The sequence below is a fragment of the Staurois parvus genome, unplaced genomic scaffold, assembly GCF_062004578.1.
Source record: "Staurois parvus isolate SC_StPar_1 unplaced genomic scaffold, SC_StPar_1.0 ptg000657l, whole genome shotgun sequence".
Taxonomy (NCBI): Eukaryota; Metazoa; Chordata; class Amphibia; order Anura; family Ranidae; genus Staurois; species Staurois parvus.
Genome location: NW_028318453.1, coordinates 366069 through 387236, shown reverse-complemented (window position 1 = coordinate 387236; position 21168 = coordinate 366069). Strand labels below are relative to the sequence as shown.

General features: G+C 38.6%; 1 protein-coding gene across 4 annotated transcripts in view; it reads left to right on the top strand.

Annotated features, from left to right (window-relative positions):
* Positions 1-19916, top strand: part of VIT (vitrin) — a 177370-nt gene extending 157454 nt beyond the window's left edge. For all 4 annotated transcript variants that reach the window (XM_089694254.1, XM_089694255.1, XM_089694251.1 and 1 more), the window contains 8 exons: positions 1487-1549; positions 2546-2638; positions 5067-5132; positions 6877-7024; positions 8395-8498; positions 11003-11229; positions 13412-13925; positions 18472-19916. In XM_089694254.1, coding sequence (XP_089550380.1) covers positions 1487-1549; positions 2546-2638; positions 5067-5132; positions 6877-7024; positions 8395-8498; positions 11003-11229; positions 13412-13925; positions 18472-18650 — 1394 coding nt within the window. In that variant the 3' untranslated portion in view covers positions 18651-19916. The remainder of the gene's footprint in view (positions 1-1486; positions 1550-2545; positions 2639-5066; positions 5133-6876; positions 7025-8394; positions 8499-11002; positions 11230-13411; positions 13926-18471) is intronic.
* Positions 19917-21168: the final 1252 nt, after the last annotated feature.

Sequence of the window (21168 nt, the reverse complement as noted above, 5' to 3'; positions counted from 1 at the left end):
AAAGCACCATATGCAGGCATGAGTAGCAACCATATGCAGGCATGAGTAGCAACCTCTTCAGCACTTGGGGGAAGATTGCTGAGTGTAACACCATAGGGGTCCTGTACCAATGAGATAGAAGCTTATGGTTCATTTCCTCAATTTTATACAAGATTGATACATGAGAAAGCTGTAGGATTCTTTGTTTCTGATCATCAGACAGTTAAGGACTTAGGTTTGTTTCCCAATTTGACAAATATTGTAGCTATGCAAAACCTATATGTAAAATTAACTTATACAATTGAGAGATGCATTTGTTTGGAGGTTCAGACAATGAGAGGTTCACACAAGAGAGTTTTCACAAGAGCCATTAAGTCCATCATAGGAGGAGAATGACTTTACATTGGAGGTACATTCAACTCCCAACTTATGATATGTGAGAGTTGAATTTACCTCCATTGATCCATTTTTTTGTGTCGTATACTTCCTGGAAATTATTTCAAAATGAATCCTCAGGTTACATGGTGTAGTAGGAGAGGTTGTTCTGAAGACTATTTCCAAAACAGTGGATCTTAAATGCTCAAGAGAAATAGTAATGACCCAGAAGTGCGAATTATCACAAGTAATATGGACATTGCTGCCATGCGTGAATATAAACTCACGTAGTTACGGATAAATCATGAGAAGAAGAAGCAGGGAAAAGGGATCTGTATTTGGAGGATATCCAGTGCACTGTGTTTAAATCAGGGTCACTCAGCTGGAATTCTACACTGACCCATCTCTTAGAGTGGCATGCATACTGTATACCCATCCGGGTGATTCTGGTGATGATAAGAGCCTGATGGTAATATAATGTATGAAGTTAGCCTTCCATTCACTTTGGTTCCAGTTAGGATGTCACGTAAAAACTGTTTGTGTTTTAAGCACCTGTTCACACCAGTGCAATTTGTCATGCGATTTGACAGTTCAAACTCACATGACAAGTTGCATCGTATTTGTGCCCCTATAACCATTCAAATCGGTGTAACTCCAACTTTATGGTGCGGCAACAATCTTGAAAAAACGTTCCTGCACTATTATTAGCAATTTCATGTGTGACTTGCATAGACATCTGTGCAGGAAGTCTCACAGATGTCAGGCAAGCCCCACATGAAATCGCACTGACCATTGGCTTTAAAATCATGCTACTTCAAGTGAAATAGCATGATTCCAAAGCTGGATTCATTGTGAACCAGGGCTTAAAAGCAGATATCTGAGAAAGTGTTGTTGCTTAAAAAGGACATAATAATATATGCATGCAGGTATATAGTAATTATTTATACAGTATGTTCTTTATATTTTCTTGTGGTCTACATCTATTCATTTTGCACTGTGGGGGAAAACCTACATAAGGATATTTTACTATGCCCACAAAATTGGGTTCCTTCAAAAATAGCAAAAAAGCATCATGCCTGCTATAAGTTACGTTTTAATTTGGAGAATATAGTCAGTGTGTACTTCATTTCAGATTCCAGAAACACAGATACGGACTCAACCTGGAAGGTTATTGAAGAGGTACCAGAAACCAAAGGTAAGTACATTATACAAATAGGATCCACATCTAAATAATACATAACCACAATTTCTTTTTTCTTTATATTTTGTTGATTATAGATAGTGTTTAAGAGTTCAGCCTTATTAAAACAATTAACATATCTCAGCAGGTCTAGCTGTGTGCTATTTACCATAATGAAAATGATTGTATAGGACATATGAGCAGGTGGGGTCACTGGGCAAGCATATTTTCCATCAACCGTCTTTCCATTTACCATCTAAACCAGCCTTTCTCAACCAGGGTGCCTTGAGGTTCCTTCAGGAGTGCCTTTCAAAATGTCTAAAAGTTGCACAAAACTTATATACACGTTAGAAGGTGGAAGAAGCCTGACTTTTAGTTACACAAAGCCTGAGGGTTCATTGTTTGCCATTGCTACCTTCTAGCTACCGGAGTCCTTACAACCAATGACATCATCAGTTGATGAGGAGGATGTCAGTTGCCTGCACAGCATCCTTGTTTGACCCTTTCCTGCGCCTCTCCATCACTGCTGGGGACACATTAGCTCAGTGATGGAGTAAAACTGAGAGAAACACTTTAATACTAGTCAGGACCAGTGTGAAAAAGTGTATTTGATTTGGAAGAATAAATCATTAGCATTGGGTGTCCTACATGTGTGGATGTTGCTGCATTATATAAAACTATTAGAATAGTGTTTTTAAATTTTAGAATGGGGTGCCTCAAGACTGTTCATAATTTTAAAGGGTGCCTCGGGACTGTCCATAATTTTATAGGGTGCCTTGACTGAAAGAAGGTTGAGGAACACTGATCTAAACACCTGGATTGAGGAGTGCTTTATTTATAAGGACTCTTTATCAGACAGTTAGATGCACAACTACCTTACCAAACAGGAACAGTTGCCCTTTGTGTGCTCTCTTTTATTCCAACTGTTGTATATGTTGAAAACATCAACGGCTGCTCTCCAATACAATCATTCATGTGCTGGATTGGTCACTATATGTTTTTACATTGCAGTTCCAGTTGCAGTTCCAGTGCCAGTTCCAGTTAAACCTGAAGTTAAAACTGTAGATGTAGAACCAGATCCATGGCGAGGGTTCTCAGAAGGAGGTATGTTTCTTTGTAGACTACTAATTCTTACTGAAAAAAGTTTGTTAATTTATTATGATTACCGTATTTTTCGCCGTATAAGACACACTTTTTCTTCCCCAAAACTGGGGGGGAAATGTCAGTGCGTCTTATGGAGCGAATATGGAGCGGCCGGTCCGGTATTTCCACCGCGGCCGTGTCAGAATACCGGGCCGGCCGCTCAGCTCTGCAGCGGGACCTTACCTGTTCCTCTATCCAGCGGCGTGCTGTCTTCCCGGCTTCTGTAGTGTGGGCACTGGGCATGACAGCCGGGTGCCAAGTGCGCATGCGCAAGAAGCGGTGCTTTTTGTGAATGGTAAGGCGGTACCTGGGACACATGACAGATCCCAGAAGCCGCCGGACCAATCACAAAGCGCAAGTGCTTCTCGCTCATGCGCACTGGGCACCCGGCTGTCATGCCGAGCGCCATTACAGAAGCCGGGAAGACAGCGCGCGGCTGGATCGAGGAACAGGTAAGATCAAACAAAAACTCTGCGGAAGTAAGAGCGGGTACCTGTCAAATTCAGGTACCCGCTCCCCACCTCCCCAAAGGTCAGCAGTCATCTGTACTGTCCGCAGTCTCTGGTCATCCCTGTGCTGTCCGCAGTCTCTGGTCATCCCTGTGCTGTCCGCAGTCTCTGGTCATCCCTGTGCTGTCCACAGTCTCTGGTCATCCCTGTGCTGTCCGCAGTCTCTGGTCATCCCTGTGCTGTCCGCAGTCTCTGGTCATCTCCTGTACTGTGTCTGCAGTCCATTAGTTCAGAATTTTTTTTTCCTGTTTTCTGCCTCTAAAACCTAGGTGCGTCTTATGGTCAGGTGCGTCTTATACGGCGAAAAATACGGTACTACCAGCTGGATAATTGTGTTTTACCTTTTTTCATAACATTTACATTGAAAGTCATATTTAAAAAAGATTTATATAACAAGCAACCTAAATACCAGTTTCTGTAAAATTTGTCATTATGGTGAGAACACCATGGTTATGCCATGTGCAAACATAAGTGCTCTGCCTGTCAGTTATTCCTAGAAGCACCTGTAAAAAAAGTCAAGTAGTTCAACATTACACATACATATTATGTAGTCTTCTATCAAACCCATGGATGGAGCTTTAGGCTTCCTTTCATGTGTTGTTCTCTGGTCTCCTTTTCTTCATTACTGCAAAAAGACTGTTGTGAATTCACAGTCATTCATCTCTTATCAGATGGCTCCATCTAAGATTTCATTCAGACAAAGCAAACCAAAAGGCAGGCAGAAATAGCAAGTCCAAAGGCAGGTAGCTTCTGATGTGGTGTCATGCTAGCTAAGCCATAAAGCTCTGGAAATAATTTGTCACATTTAAACATTTCTTCATAAAGCAAATCTTATATTTGCACAAAACATTACTTTACAAAAGCAAAAACATAAAAAAATTAAATAAATGTAACCAAACACATGTTTTCCATTTAAATGAAAAAGAACTATCAGTCTAGGAGGAAAATCCAATTAAATTTGGCCAGATCATTTTTATTTTTAAGTTAAAGATTGCTTGATTCAATTAAGTCTTTGACTAATTATGTGTGTGGTCTGCATTAAGGAATAAATACAGATGACTTTTGAACAGTGGAGGAATTAAAAATTAGAAGGGCATCCATAATAACCAATCATATTTTAGCTTTCATTTTATCTACAAATAACAGATGTACATTTTACAGAGAAGCACAGATTTTACTTACCCATGTTATTTTGAAAATGGCTACAGACTGCTGGATTGTCTGCTATGGAATTCAGGAACTGATAGATTAAATAAGCTTTTCTGTGGGTCGAAAGTGGCAGCATTAGTGATAAGCAACATATAGGTCTTTAAGACAAAAGAAACTGCCATTTATTGTATCTCATCTCAAGGACCGGTATAGACACAACATTGTACAAAGAATAGCGTAATTGCATATACCATTACTCATTCTGAAGAAATATATTTAAACATGTCAATTTAGACATCTTTTTCTTAACTTATAATAGCTGTCAGCTTTTGATTAATGTGTTCATCTATTCATCCGACTTTTCATATCCTTCTTAGACATTTCCATTGTCTTGTAACTAGGCTTTTCTGGAAGTTGTTTTAAAATACTTCATACTAGCAACAGACAATTTTCTTTCCAAATTACAGTTTACAGGGAAGAATCTTTACCCTGCAAGAAAGGATGTTCCTTTTTAAACTCTTTATAGCAGTCTTTTTCTCTAAGTGAAAATAATATCCTTTGATGCTGAAGGAATATGCCAATTATTGATCTTATATAACATCTAAACGAGAATTCTTAGCTATTTGCTACCACATTATGCTGGGAAATTCCATTCAGTATGGTGTTATTGTGTTTTGTGGAATAACTAAATTAGGGAATTAGACTAATTTCTATGCATTCAATACTTTCAGGAGTCCCTGCCAAAGAAGAAGTGAACTCAAGACTACCAGTGGAAACAGTAGCCTTGGGAGGCATAAGTATGAGAAACTTTTATAAAAGGCATATAACTTTTAAGTGTTTAGGGTAATTAAAATATTGCATATCATTAATTCAAGACATACATATACCAAATTCCTTTTAAAATACTGCTATTAGAACTCGAAACTACAGATGTATATGGATTATACAAAAAATAGTGGGTGTAGAATTTAAAATGTGCAGCTTAAAACTAGACTTCACAGTCAGAAACACTAATTAACACAATTGTTTGCTTCTTTTAATCAAAATGTTTTTTAAATGTAGCTAGTGCAAGTAATTGAAATTGATTTCAGCCTCTGTTACTGGACCCACTAAGGGGTTATTTATTAAAACTGAAGAGTGCAAAATCTGGTGCAGCTCTGCATAGAAACCAATCATCTTCCAGGTTTTATTGCCAAAGCTTAGCTGAACAAGCTGAAATTAGAAGCTGATTGGCATACATAGCAGCACCAGATTCTGAGTGCAACCAGTTTTAGTAAATCTACCCCTTACTGCCTAATCACAGCCTGGGGATAGTAAGGTTACCAAGCTGTGGTGGACTAAATGACAGAAATGACTACTGTATTGGTTTAATCATAAGGTCTGCTTAAATAATACTGCCAGTTTTATAACAGAATTAGTAGCAGTAAAATACCACTACTTACAGAACAGGCTATGCACTTTTGTGATATGAAATCCAAGACATAGGAGTTAAATAATGTACTGTATTGAAGCTCCGTCCTAGGTAGGTTTCTAGGTTGGTTAGGTAAATGTAGTTTTTGTTATTTTTTTGGCTCTCCTTTAATCAGTTGAGCAATTTGTGATTGCTTTGGGCTGTTCTGGGATTCACTGGCTGCAGGTTCATCTGCTTGCCTGTGGTTTCTGAAGGATTCTAGAATGTAGTGGGATGGAAGAGGCAAACCCACAGTCTGAATACTTATGTAGTCTCAGCCAATCCCTGGGAAAGGATGCCCAGTAAGTGGCTGGGCAGTACATAAATAGCCTGGGTCTGCCCTGTTCTTGTCTAGGAGGAGAAGTGCCCAGCCTGAAGGGCTGTCCAGCTGTACTGGATGTGTTCCTCAAGGTCCCAGCTATGCTATGAGCCTGGGGGGGCTGTTCTGATTAAACTTGCTGGAACTGATTAAGGGATTTCACTGAGGATCTGGTCTGAAGAAATGTCTGGCTGGCATTGAAAGGAGGCATCCATGTATTCAGGGACATTGTGAGTACAGACCTGTGTGAAGAATACTAGTGACTGCGTGCTGCTACTATCCCTTGTGCATCAGTGCCAGAGCTTGCTTTAATTGGGAACTTTCCTATGCTGTCTCAGTGTTGCTCAATCCCTTAGTTGTTTGCAGAGGGACTGTATTAAGAAAAGTTGACAAAGTAAAGAGTGTCCTTGTGTTATTACATTTTTCTACTGGAGTATCCAACAGCATTCCTGCACTTTATCCAAGCTCAACTTTCATTAAACCATGAAAAAGATACCCCTAAACTGTTCTTTGAACTAGAAGACCGACTGTTACTGTGTGCCTTACTGTGTACCGGCACTAGTTTGGGAAAAGAACCCAGGGAAAAGCAGCAGAGCCTATCAGGGGTGTGCACTACAGTATCAAGACAATAATATTTAAATAAGGGAAAACAACTTTCTTAATTTAGCCCTTAAGATGCAAGGGGTCTAAAATAGTATGCCATAAATTCTCAAGTTTTCTGTACACACTGTTTTATGCTTTATATTAATATTCTGTTGTTTTAATGTTGTAGACTGCAAAATAGATCTGGTGTTCCTCATTGATGGCAGCTGGAGCATTGGCAAGAGACGTTTCAGGATTCAGAAACTTTTTCTAAGCCAGATGGTGGATGCTCTGGATGTTGGCATTTCTGGACCTCTAATGGGTATTGTACAATATGGGTAAGAATATTTTCTTTATATAAATTTTATTTATCTAACATTAGCAGTGTATGTATCTAAAATTGGTGATTATCTAGTTCAATAGTTTTCATGATGGAAAAGAGGTCCACTGGATTCATTCTGGCTTGCTGCTGTTTCTTCATTTGAAGTACTTACACGATGACCTGCACCAAATCTAAAAATGACCTCAGGCATGCACAGACAAATATTCACTAGTACAAAGTTAAATGTGGTGCTTTTTTCTAAAGAAATTATAACAGATTAGGAAAAGAAAATCAGTGCAACTTGTCTTCATTTTAGCTTAGCAACACACTTAGCACCTACTGTATATATGTTAGCCTCTGTCAAGGATCCGGGTGTAACCAGAGGTGTGTGGACTGACACAGGGAAGTAACAGGCTTCAGGAATGATATAATAACAATATACTTATTATTAGCCACCCAAATATACAATGCACAGTAAACAAACCAACCTTCTACTAATCTTAGTATGTGCAGGAACACAGGTGTAGTCAGGGCTGGAGAGGTGGACTGGTCAGGCCGGCCATATGGTTCTGTTAACGACCGTTTGGTGGTACCTCTAGCAGTCCTCGGGACAGGATTCCCCAGGGCGCGGAGTCTAAGTCCCAGTCTGCTTATTCACCAGGGCCCCTGATGGTGGGGATGGACTTGGAGCAGACAGGAACCAGGTCGCAGCCCCTGAGTACACCTGCTCCTGGTAGAGGGATCTGCCAGAGGTATATGCAGGTAGGAAGCCTGATGTGAAGAGGCAGAAGGTGTGAGCAGGGATGACTGGATCCGTGCAGGATGGATGGATGGCAGAGTAGTTAGAGTGGTCAGACGGGCCAGGTCGGTAACAGCAGGTCAGCGTGGTACTAAGCAGCAGGCAGATGAGTAGTCAGGTCACTCGCCGGGGTCGGTAACAGGAGTACAGATCAGATTAGGGATGTCCAGGAGAGTAGTCAAACGAGCCAGGGATCAAGCAGGAGAAGTCAGCAGAGGTCAGGATCAGGCAGGGTCAGCAACAAATCAAATCGGCAGAGGAACAGGACACAGGATACAAGGTACAGGGGCTCATGGGAAACATACACCAAGGCACTGATCACAGGCCTGGTCCTGCTTAAATACACCTCCTGCAATCAGCTTCAGGTGATGGCCTGATTGCAGGAGTGAGATTCTGGCTGCTGAGAGCACCCGCTGGCCAGCCTTGGTACTGCAGCCCACAAGGCAGGTGAGTCTCACCACCATCACCACCATTGGCAAGTCCATTCCTGACAGCCTCCTTCTAACATCATCATTTAATTTTCCTCACCTACTGCCAAAGCATGTGTTTGTCATAGTGATGACAATTACTTATTTTCCATCCTTTAGGGATGACCCATCAACAGAATTCAGCCTTCGATCATACTTCAACTCTAAAGACCTAAGAAATGCCATTGATAAAATTCCACAAAAAGGAGGATTTTCTAATGTTGGTAAGTTTAAGTAAACATGATTTTTAATCATTCAATCTCTACTGGGAAGGATTATTTCAAGAGAGATTTTAGATTTACAATTCTTTACATTATATTGCTGCAAACCGTGCCTACATGCCAAACAATACATTATTCTGTGGTTATTCTTAGCCACTTCAAAATTTTGAATGTGCAATATATATCCTAAAAACTTCAACAATGTTTTAAAGGCACATCTCTTATGGCCAGCTTCTTACTCTTTGCCACTGATTCCTCCACCATTATTATTGGCAATTGCCAACTGTCAAATATGACTGCTGGTAATTGCTTTGTATGACACAGTAAGAACAGCAGTCAAAATGTATCCCTGTGTAAAATGACAGTTGCAGATTGTATGCAAGTGTCATTGAGTATATACAATTAATCAATATATTGTTTTCTGTATTTGCTATTTCATTCATATACTGTAAGGACTCTTTGATCTGTATATGACATCACTTGAAGAAACTTTGCAAATTAATTTTGTAAGAATACAATTTATTCAAATGTACTCCTTATTAGCCCCTAGTTAATCCTATTTAACCCATTACCTATGATTTTTCTGCTTTTTTTTCGATTCTTTGTTACATTCATTTTTTTCATTTTCATTCCTTCTGTTTGTAACTTTTTCAGTGTTGCATAACCAGAAAATGGGCAAAACTGAAAAAAGTCCTTCATTTGATTTGGAATTAAGCTTACCAACAAAAAAAATAATTTTAAGGTTTTCTTAAATGGGGAAACTCTAAAATATAATTCAGACGTTTTATGTACTGTAAGACTAACACTGGTCAAAACCAGAGAGAAAAAACATCTTTTCATTTTTTTCTTTATAGATTCCATACAAAATAACAAAACAATATTGTAACTAGAAAAGCTACAATTTCTGGGGAAATTGTGTGAAGTGTTCTTGCCTCCACCAGTAGTCTACAACTGGAGTGGGCAGAGTAACTGGGCTGAGTAGCTTTTGTCACTCTGCTGCCTGCTCACACACCTGGGTTCCTATGGCAAGTCACTCTACAGCAAGGGCAGAGGAGAGGTTAAAAACAAACTGCTCCAACTTGCTCACTTCACTGGCGGTTGCCATCTTCAAACGGTTGTAGTTTTAAAATTATAAATCCTACACAAAGAGCTTTATATTGTGAGAATCACAAGACCAAGACCTACATTTTGCTGCATAGTATGTCTCTGAAATGTTAAAAATGAAGGCACAGTCGCAGTTTAGAAATTGCCCTTCAAATTTCAGGTGTCTAGAGTGGAATTTCAATGAATGTCAATGGGCAGCGTGAGTTGCAAACAAATGGTCATATTGTGAAAACTATCAGGACTATGGCTTAGCCGTGGACATTTTTAGTGGCAGCAGGGATAGTTGAACATTTTGATATAAGATTTGTGCAGGTGGGCTTGAAAATGAGGGAGCGATGGCAGTTTAGAAATCATGTCCCGATTTTTCAGCTCACACTCTAGCTTTTGTCAGCTCCCACTCTAGTTTTGAACATTCCGCCGTTCATTCCTATGGGACCAATTTCACCACAAAAACGGCGATATTTCATGAACCATTCAGCGAAACATTCCACAAAGCAATAGCACACCAATCGGGTACACGTTTTGGTATATTACTGTCTATGTAGTGTAAAAACTGTGGGAGGAGTTAGGGTGGTAAATTTGGCTATAATAATAAGAATATATATGTGAGATAACAGTAAGTGGTCTTGCCATGCAAGAACACTTAATTACACAGTTATCACTCACAAAACATTCCCAAAGTGTTAATGTAAAATTTTCTCAGGTTCTTAAGGGTTATACAGAAGCTGAAGTGGTTACTGATGAGATGCATGGATGAAACCATAAAACACTTCTACAACATGAGCTAAGCAGATGTGATGGCTTGTCAATACTGTAACCAAAAGAAAGAGCTGGAATGGAGATTTTTACATTTTTTGCTGTTACAGTTTCCTACATGAATGCATTTCCACTAAGAGTGACATAAGACTGAGATTTTTATTATTACTAGTAACTATATGGTCAGGTAATGGCCATGTGTATAGAGCAGAACATTGTACACTTAATTTACTACAGGTATTGCAAAGAAACATAAGCTGCAATAGATTAGGGACCTGTGTCAATAAGCTTCAAGTTCGTGTTGATGGGCAAATGCAACTTGCTTTCAGATGCATCCCACTTGCATTTGAGATCATTTACAGGTGCCTCTGGCCTACAGTCGCCCTCCTGCTAACCTGCATAAATTTTCTTCAAGCTGTTGTTCCATTCCCACCAAATTGTATGGGAAGAGAAGCAGTGCTGACACACAAAAAAAAAAAAAACGCCCCTCGACCAATGCCATTATAGGGAAAGATATTTAAAAATGTATACAGCATCCAACATATGCAAGAAATCTACAATACACCAATAGCACCATAATGTGTCATATATCACATATCACTGCCCTGTCTCATGATAACATTAGATTATTATGACTATAATTGCAGGAAAAGCTCTGTCCTATGTGAACAAGAATTACTTTTCCGATGCCAGTGGGAATAGAGGAGCAGCTCCAAATGTGGCTGTAGTTCTTGTTGATGGATGGCCAACAGATAAAGTGGAAGAAGCCTCTCGTCTTGCTCGGGAATCAGGAATAAATATTTTCTTTGTGACAATTGAAGGTGCAGATGACAATGAAAAGTCTAGTGTTGTGGAACCAAACTTTGTAGAAAAGGTAATTTCCACTTTTTATATTTATATGTGTAGATATAAGGGTGAAAATAATATATCTCTGTCTGTTATTAACTTACAGTATATTAAATAGAAAAAAATGTTCATTTCTTAATTTTTTTGCATTCATAAATATTTAAAGTTTTGTATATGTTTACTTTTATACATTTTTGTTATATTTTAAATATAAAATTCTTGTTTTTCCTGATAAACAATTATTATATGAGAAACAAAAAAAGGTAAACACCTGGCCCTTGGGATTAATCTATAATAAATTGATTAAATTAAGAAACTAATAAAATGAATATAATAAAGTAAAGGTACATTCACAGTTGGATGTAGGAGAAAGGATAAATGAAAGTGGGAGATCACATATTTTAGTTCATTTTCTGTCAATGTATGGGGTGGAGACTCTGGTGAATCACTCAGGTAGATGATGATACCTGAGTGATTCACCAGAGTCTCTACCTCATACATGTACAAATCTAAGACTCAACATACACGATTTCTCATTTGCATTTGTCCTTTCTCTAGCTTCAACTGGTGTTTTTCATTGATCCATGTCTATATAAGACAGCATTTTCGATTTTCTTTTTGTTATGTATAAGCACGTGATTGTGCGAAACGCGTCAATAGTTCTGTACTTGTCCTGGTGCCTTTTATGTCCTATGGATTCAATAAACTATTGTGATATTTCATCAATCATCCGGTGTGCGGCTAACCCTTCTTTTTTATTGCAGCAGAGAGTGGTGAGTGGGGCTGGGATGTGCTGTGTTTGTCTAAAAAACATATGCAGCCCAGCTCAGGAGTAAGCCCACAGGTGTGTCCACATAGGAAGAAGCTTCCTATGTGGGCACACAGAGAAGAGGAAGAGGCTAGAGTGCCGCCAGGGTACCCCAGGAGAGGGGGTTCAGGGCCAATTTTTTGCTTTTTTTTATATTTATGAACTAATCTCTGACCATGCTCCTTCCCATTAGGCTGCTGGAATACCAAGCATCTTATATTCCTCTTTTTGCTCCTCGATCCATAGTAGTGCTAATACTCCAGATGTTCTGATTTATTATATGAGGATTCTCTTGAGCACGGTTAGTTTTCTAAATAGTAAGCACAGTAGTAGTTTTCTTTCAGGCTTGCTGTCTTTGCCTGAAACGTTTGTGGAGCTGTATGGAGGGTGGGAGACAGAGGCATGAGTCATTCCTCTGACCCATTCACCTTTGTGAGTAAATTTTTGCTTGATCTACTGAACTATGTAAACTACAGGATTATTATAACAGGCTAGAAGGAATCAAAGGACAATGGGTGAAAGGGGTCTAAATGCCCATCTGCTGGTTACTTGCAACAATACTAAATGATCATATGCAGTATTTAATATTTACCTTAAAAATCTAATTGTAATTTTTATCTAAAAAAAGAAAAAAGAAAAACATGTACAACCTTTATCCATTACCTTTAAGATCACATTCATAAGTAAAGCAGAGATAAACAAAAGATCTTATAAAAAAATGCCTAAAATACTATGTGTGCTTGTATGAGAAGCAATTGGATTCCAGCTAATAACTAGCAGTAGTGACATTCAACTGGACTTGTTCGGAAATGTTGAAGATGTTACGTAAATTATCAAAGTAACTACATCCGTTCTACATATAATGCCATTTTATCATCCCTCTCCTGGCAATATGAAAACAATTCACACATTTAGCCATGTAAATTGAAGGATCCACGCCTACTGCAGACTTTCTGGCTTGTGGGATTAGATCATATAATTAGAAAAAGTAATTTTCACAAACTATTAAATTTCTCATCCTGTTCTTGGGCAATCAACATCTGCCTTAATAATATTCCATGGTAATTTGATTAAGGTGACTAAGTTACCCATGCAGATATACTGTAGATGGATGAGTAGAAAATCGTCAACATTACAGAACAGGTCCAGTTAAATGCAACTAACTACTACTAGCTATACCATGACCTGGATAAATGAAAACGTTCATGTATTACAAGATTAAGAATATGACTGGTTGCAATATAGGCTGATATATACTATATATACATATTTATCTATCAGATTGCAACTGTATTTTGTGCTAGTGCAAAAATTGGGAACAAAAATCAAAACACTGCCACCACGTTTAGCCCAATTAGTGTAGCAGTATGCTTTCAACTAACAGTCATCATTTATTTTGCAGGCTGTATGCAGGACCAATGGTCAATTTTCCATCAATGTTCCTAGTTGGTTTGGTCTCCATAAAATTGTGAACCCACTGGTGAAGCGTATGTGTGACATCGATAAGTTAGTCTGCAGCAAGACCTGTCTTAATGCTGCTGATATTGGGTTTGTCATTGATGGATCTAGCAGTGTCGGTACAGGAAATTTCCGCACAGTTCTGCAGTTCATTGCTAATATAACAAGCGAGTTTGAGATATCGGACACAGACACAAGAATCGGAGCTGTACAATATACGTATGAACAGAGGCTGGAGTTTGGTTTTGATAAGTACAGCACAAAGCAAGATGTTGTTAATGCCATAATGAGAATCGGCTATTGGAGTGGAGGCACAAGTACAGGAGCAGCCATTACATATGCTTCTGAACAGCTATTTAGCAAATCAAAACCAAACAAAAGGAAGATCATGATTGTTATAACTGATGGCCGGTCTTACGATGATGTCCGGGCTCCAGCTGCAGCTGCACATCGAAATGGTAATTCCTCATTATATATCTTATCATCCTGATCAATTCAAGCTTAGCATATTGTGCAAAAAATGCAGAATTTGGATTACCTTTAGTTAGTAGCAAGTCCAGCAATATAGGAAATCAATTTAAAGGAGTTTTATGGTTACAGCACACACTTCCATTTTATAACATAAGCATTATAATACCAATAGAAACAATAGTTATTTTTAATCATCTAGTATAAGTTTACTAGGAAAATCTCCTTTCATGTTGTGAATTCTGCCTGTCTGCTGGTCATTTCTTTCCACAACTTTCTGGCTTCCCTGCATGCTTTGCAACTTCACCTCTGCTGTTTCCTTTCAGTTTCTAAGGACTACATATCCCATGGTACCTTGCTGCCTATACTGACTCCGTCTCTTGAAACTCCTCCTCTCAGCACCTCTGTAGAAGGCAGGCTCTGTGAAATGTATGACACATCAGTGCTACTCACAGAATATGTTGAATACTTGTCACAGAATTCAAGGAAGTAAATGCATGGGGATCTTCACAAGTTTACAAACTTTTAAATCATACAGATTTAAAATGTGGAAATAAATATAAGATTATAAAATTAGACCATAGATACACTTTAAACTTTTAGTTTAAAGTTAAAAGACAGTTTTACCTGTAAACACTTTGGAAAATCTGAAATTCCTGTGCCTGCACTGCAGGGGTTTTTTGATTGTTTAGACTAGGGGAGAGTAAAACTTGCTTGATCCTCCACTACCCTAGCAGGCGACGCTCCCCCATGCTCTGGCAGTGGACTTGCATTGATCTATGGACCTTGCATTGGTCTTAGTGACGTCTGGACCTTAGACCACTGGAGCATAAGGGAGAAGACTCTGTGGGAACCAGTCTATCGGAGCAGAGGATTGTGTAAGTAAATCTTCTCTTCTATGTCCCCTAAACCTAAACAAGCAATTACCCTTGCACTGTGGATGCAGCCCCACTGCAAGGGATCAATTCGAGGTTTCCTAGAGTTGGCCTTTACCTGGGGTCAGAATCATCCTGCCTTCAGACTATCCCCACTAATCTTTTAAGGAGACACTTTAGAATACTGAAAGCTCTTGACAAGTATGAGATGCGAACACCCAGAGGTGCACATTCCTGCAGCAGCTTTCAGTATCTTCTTCAGTATCTTCTGGTAAGCTTGAATGCTGAGCTGTTCTAATTAGGCAGAGCTTTAGTACCTAAAGTGCTAAAGCTTTCTCACCCTTCCTACCTTCTACACATGGGCCAGTGGGAATGTGTGCATGTGCAGCTTGCCAGTAAGTTCCATATAGTCACATAGTTAGTCTGGTTTCGAAAACACACAAATCCATCCAGTTCAACCAATTCAACTTTCTAGCCTGAGCGGAAAGTTCATATTTACTATTTTATTTTTTATTTTTTTCTCAAATCATCAACACCAAAGCAATGAAATAAAATCTTTAGGCCTATATAGATTTTTAGAATGGGCTTTATAGGTACTTCTCAATTCACCCAACTTAACTGGTGCTTGGTTGTGGGAGGTATAATCTTTACATCCAATCTACATCCCAGTGGGTAATGATTTGGTGGTAAATGCTAGTGACTTTAGTTAGATGCATATTGGAAAATATATGACCAACTGTAGATAATAACATCTGCATTGACCTCAGGAAAACAACCTCCAACAGGATAACTTTTTAGCAAAACAACAGATTTTAATATTTACACAATTCTTGTTCATATATAGCAAACAGTGTAAAAGATACTTAAATGTTTTCAGTCTTTAACAAGCCTATCCCATATTTCTAACCCTAAAGATTACTTAATCTTGCTTAATTAATTTAAAAAACTGATGGGAAGTATGATCTTCTATTAGATATGTTGATTTTTTTTTTTTATCAAAATAATACATGATACATTTAATCTCAAAGAAAATTCAACAAAATACTGAGTGTTAATTAAGTTATTAATTTTAAGATAAGATATTAAGATAATTAAGTAGTCAGAATCAGAAGTCCTCTTTTAAAGAAGATAGCAATCCAGCAATCATGTTTTTAAATTGTTACCCCCCCCCCCCCTACACACACAACTCCCGAAACATACCAGCTTGGCACGCAAGCCAACCAGGTGGATATTTCAATAGTAATGCATGCTAGATGCACATTTTTGTGCCACCTACCTCCATCATATGCAAAAATGTGTTCTGCTTGTGTTTGGATGGTGTTGCCAAGCAGGTGTGACCAAATTGATTTACTCCTCTTAAAGCAGAAATAGATCAATTTAACTACTTCATAAAATTGTTACTTTCAAGGCATAAGGTGAACAAAAACTGCTTGAGATTTTCACTGAACTGTCAAACCATCAAATGGCTAGTGTCATAGTTGTTTACATGTGCAGCACCATGGAAACTGCATATCAAACAGAGGCAGCATCCTTGGCTATAAAGGATAGGAGGGTTTAGTTTTGCTTTAAGACATTCACTGATGATAAAATGCAAATTGACTGATATCAGAATAGTAGCATGCGGTGTGATGTACAGGATTCTTTAGGGCCCCTTCTCACCTAGGCGATACAATTTCATTTACTTTCAATGGCACACCAACACACTAAAGGCACTGTTCCTCAGCCAGGGTTCTATTGAACCCTAGGGTTCCTCCAGAAGTTGCTGCAGGTTCCTTGAGCAATGAGCAACATCTTCCTCTCAGATAAGTTCCTACTGACACCAATGATCTTTTTAGCTATCTGTAAGGAGGTAATTCTTCCCAATGACCACAACAGGAGCATTGTTTCCACTGATCATCACACTAATGTATCATGAATTGTAGATACAGTAATTATTAGCAGGGGTTCTTGAGACCGGACACTTATTTCAAGGGTTCCTCTGTGTTGAAAAGGTTCAGAAAGACTGCACTAAGGCAACTCTGCATTGCAGCACACTCTAATGCACATGCAAAGGTACATTATATTGCCATTATTTGACTGTGATGTGAATGTGATTTGAATGCAAGCTACAAAACATGATAATGTGAAAAATATACCATGCATTAATGCAAAGCACCAAAATGGAAAGATGTAAAGGGGGCCTTAATGATGAAGAGAAGTATAGCACTACACAGCAAAAGGGAAGCTCTGTCAGGTTTCCATTGCTCTCTGTTTGATAGCTTCCAGGCACCTAACACACATGGAAAAACAACACATTTTTCTTTTTAGAAGAGTGGGAAAAGGGTTGAAATCTCTGATGGCTTCATTTACTATTTAGCTGCAGGGCCATCTTAACACATGGGCTGCACAGGTGCAGGGGGGGCCCTGCAGTTTCCCTTCCTCAGCAGGGGAATCACTTGTGGACAGAGCAGGTGATCAGTGTGGTAGGTGGGGGAAATTAATGGAACCAATCTTCTGTGTGGCTCTCAAGGTTTGCAAGCTTTCAGCTGCTGCAGTGAGCGCCACAAAAAAGATTGGTTCCAGTAATTTCCCCCACCTGCAGCACTGATCACCCACTCTGTCCACATGTGATTCTCTCTGCTGCCTGGCCCCCTGCCATTTGCCTGCCATGCAATGTGCTCTCCCCCTGCAGTGCTGCAGCTTCCCTCTGCTCCTGCCAGCTGCTGCACGGCACAGGGGATCTTCAGATGGAGGGAAGGCGGTGGTTTGCAGTAAATATTTCATACTTGCCAGCCCCTTCCTTTTATTAATGTGCACAGCGAGTGATTGGTGCCAATCACTCACTGTGTTCATAACTGAAACATAGTAAAGTTAGTTTGTGAGCAAACAGAAAGCCTCAGTGTGCATCCTATTCATTCATCTCCAGTGCAGCTAAGGCTGCAGAGAAAGGGACTGGGGGATCTATGTACAGGGGAGGACTGACCATTTGGAAACTTGGGCACTGCCCGAGGGCCCGGGGTCAGTAGGGGGCCCCATGAGATACCCCTGGTACCTTTTTCATAGGCTTTTTTGAGTTTGGGCAAGGACACAGGGGCCCCATTATCCCCTATTGCCCGGGGGCCCCATGAGTTGTCAGTCCACCTGTCTATGTCCCCAGTTAATTTCTCTATCCCAAAAAGGGAGACATCAGACACCTGATATCTCACTATAGACCACCCCCCAACACAGTTGTGAAAATATAATAATAAATTGTTTAAAAAAATGTTTAATTGTAAAAAAAAAATTGCAATAACAAAAAAATAAAAAAATTAATACAGAAGAAAAGAGAGTGTATATGGGAAGGGGGTGGGGCAATGTGTAGAGGGGGTGGACAGTATGTACAGGGGGTGAATTTAATTTGGGATAATTCCCTGGTTGTGTTTATTTGTTGTTTCTAAAAAAGCCATGCCCAATTTGTAGCATAAATTAGCCACACCCACATTTTGCAGCACCACGCATAGCATGCTGCAAGTCACTATCTCCCTGGTAGGGGCCCCAGTACATTACTTTGCCCAGGGGCCCTTGGTGCTATTATAATGGCACTGCCTAGCTGGATTCTTTATCTTCAAATGAGAATTAAATGACTTTTCAAATTATATCTATGTATAGAATTCAGCTACTAATGTTCACATTTTATTCACAGGGGTCATTGCATATGCTGTTGGTATTGCCTGGGCAGCCCAAGATGAACTGGAATCCATTGCTTCTGATCCAGATAAAGACCATTCATTCTTTGTGGATGAATTTGACAGTCTCTATAAGTTCGTAGGAAAGATTATCCAGAATATTTGTACAGAGTATAATTCTCAACCAAGAAATTAAAGTATGCGTTGGTTAAAGTAGTTTCATGCTGCTTGGATAACATGCTTTTTGGCATTGAACAGAAAAACATGTACAATGAATTATGTATTAATTTAGAGAGGTTTGTCTTTGACTACAGATATTCTTGTGTCCTGACTCTTGATCCATGACACGCTAATAATGTTTTCTTTCCACCTGTAAGATGCAGCCTCAATCCACACTTAAGGTGTGAAAATAACTGAAAATATGATCATCGCAGTTAGACATTCATAAGGCAAATCTTGGAATATAAATATATTGTGGCTATAAAGTCAGCTAGTATTACCTGACCTATTGGCCTGCTTAGAATGCAAAAATAACACTTTATTAAAACGGGTCATAGGCAGTATTGTTACGGAACATTTACATCTATGGTAATTTTTTCCAGGCTTGGCAATAAACAAATTATAACATAATTGGAAGCAATGTTATTATCCAATGCTGCCCTCTAGTGTCAAGTTAATAATATACAGCATAAGAACAAAGCTTTATTTGCAAAAGCCATCCCAAAGCATCATATCTTTTAAAGACAAAGATATGTTAGATCAATATTTTCATTTCTTAGAACAATGTTATTCATTTGGTGCAAGAGCTATTTTCTGCTCTTCCACATGTGATGATTTTGTAGTTGGCTACAAAGTAATCTAACAGCACAGTGCCATGAATTTTGGTCCTCATAGGGTCACATGACACAGTTCTATACAGTTATATAGACTAAGCAGAACTGTAAAAAAATGCATATTAAAACTGCATTTTAGAGGGGGGGAAAGTCATGAAAATCAATATGGCAAATCAGATGCATTTTGAGTTTTTTTTTGCAATTATTTTGTATATTTTAAATAAAAGTCTTTACTTAAAAATCAGAAAAACTATATATTTCAATATAGTTTGTACAGTTTTAATAATATTCTATTTTCTTTATATGATATAGCATTTATACACAGCTAAAGGTTTTTCAGTGCCTCATATACTGTTTCTTTACTTTTAAATTGTTTTGTATATAAGAAAAGTTTTTACTACTTCAAACCAGATGTAATGGAAGTTCAGAGTTTTACAACACAATCAATGTTTGTGATGTATGAAATATGAGACAGATAGCAATATATACTGTCAGTTTCCAAGGACAATTTTTTTTTGTGGGAGAATGTCATCCAAACTGTTTCTATCACATTATAAAGTAATTTCAAAGAAATAAAAATCTACAATATTACTGTCTTATTGCTGGAATAAATGCCCTATACTGTAGAATTGTCTTTGTAATATCTTGTTTGTGTCTTTTGGTTTGAACACTTTGTACTGCTCACAAAAGTTATTTTGAAGAAAATGCTTGTTTTAAAGAAGGTATTTTCACCTGTCAGCCCTTGTTCACACTGATGCGGTGCGAAATTCGCAGTGTTTTCTGTGTGAATTCTGTACCGCATCACAATCGCACCACGTTCATGCGAACCACTGAGGGTGTGTATGTTAAGTTAACGACACCTCGAAAGTGGTCTGCAAAATGCGGTGCTATGTGCAGAACTGGATGCATGGGTGTGAATACCCATGCAATACGATTCTAGTGCGGACCCAGAAAAGGGTCCTGCATGTTTTTGGTGCGGGTGCGGTGTGATTAGAGCCATACAAAATGTATGGCTCCAATCGCACCACACACAAATCGCATGTGATTTGCACAGGAAAGCAGTGCGGTTCCTGTGCAAATCACATGCGATATACCGCACTGCATATATGTGAACCGGCTTAGGCTTCATTCAAATGGCCGTAAAAATATGCATATATAAGTGATTTTTTAAATGATGGATCTGAATGCAGCTGCGTTGTTTTCAATGGAGCCATTCGCACAGGTGATCATTTACCCATGGAACTTTAAATAAGGCATAACATATTGGTAATAAAATATAAATTTATTAAACAATGAATGAGAATCTCATACATACATATGAGAGTTCTTTAAAATACCAAGCTGGTTTGTTTGTTACAACTAACATACATTAGTATAAAGTGTGCATCAAACTGATATAGTTTTTTATATATACAGTACATGTTCCACACAGCCAGACTACTAAAACATAACAAAATGTATCCTATAACTCAACAGATTTCACTAATGTTGCGTCACTTATTCAGGAGTGGATTCCACCAACATACGATCTGTAAACTAAACAACAAATTCACAAAATACAGTAAAGCTCTCCCTAAAATGAGGGGAGTACAATACTATAAATACTATAAATGTAAGTTAGGGACCTTAGATTGTACACCCCTTGAGGGATAAGGACTGATGTGAATGTATAATATATATGTAAAACTCTGCGTAAATTGACGGCGCTATATAAGTAACTGTAATAATAATAATAATAATGTCCTTAATAAAAAAAAAACAAAAACTTGCAAACCAGCTTGAAAATTGATCTAAAAAAAACACCTCCAAATGACGACGTAGTTACTCGTAGTTTACACAGCACAAATAGGCCTCGGTCTTGGTACCAACAAAATATTCCCT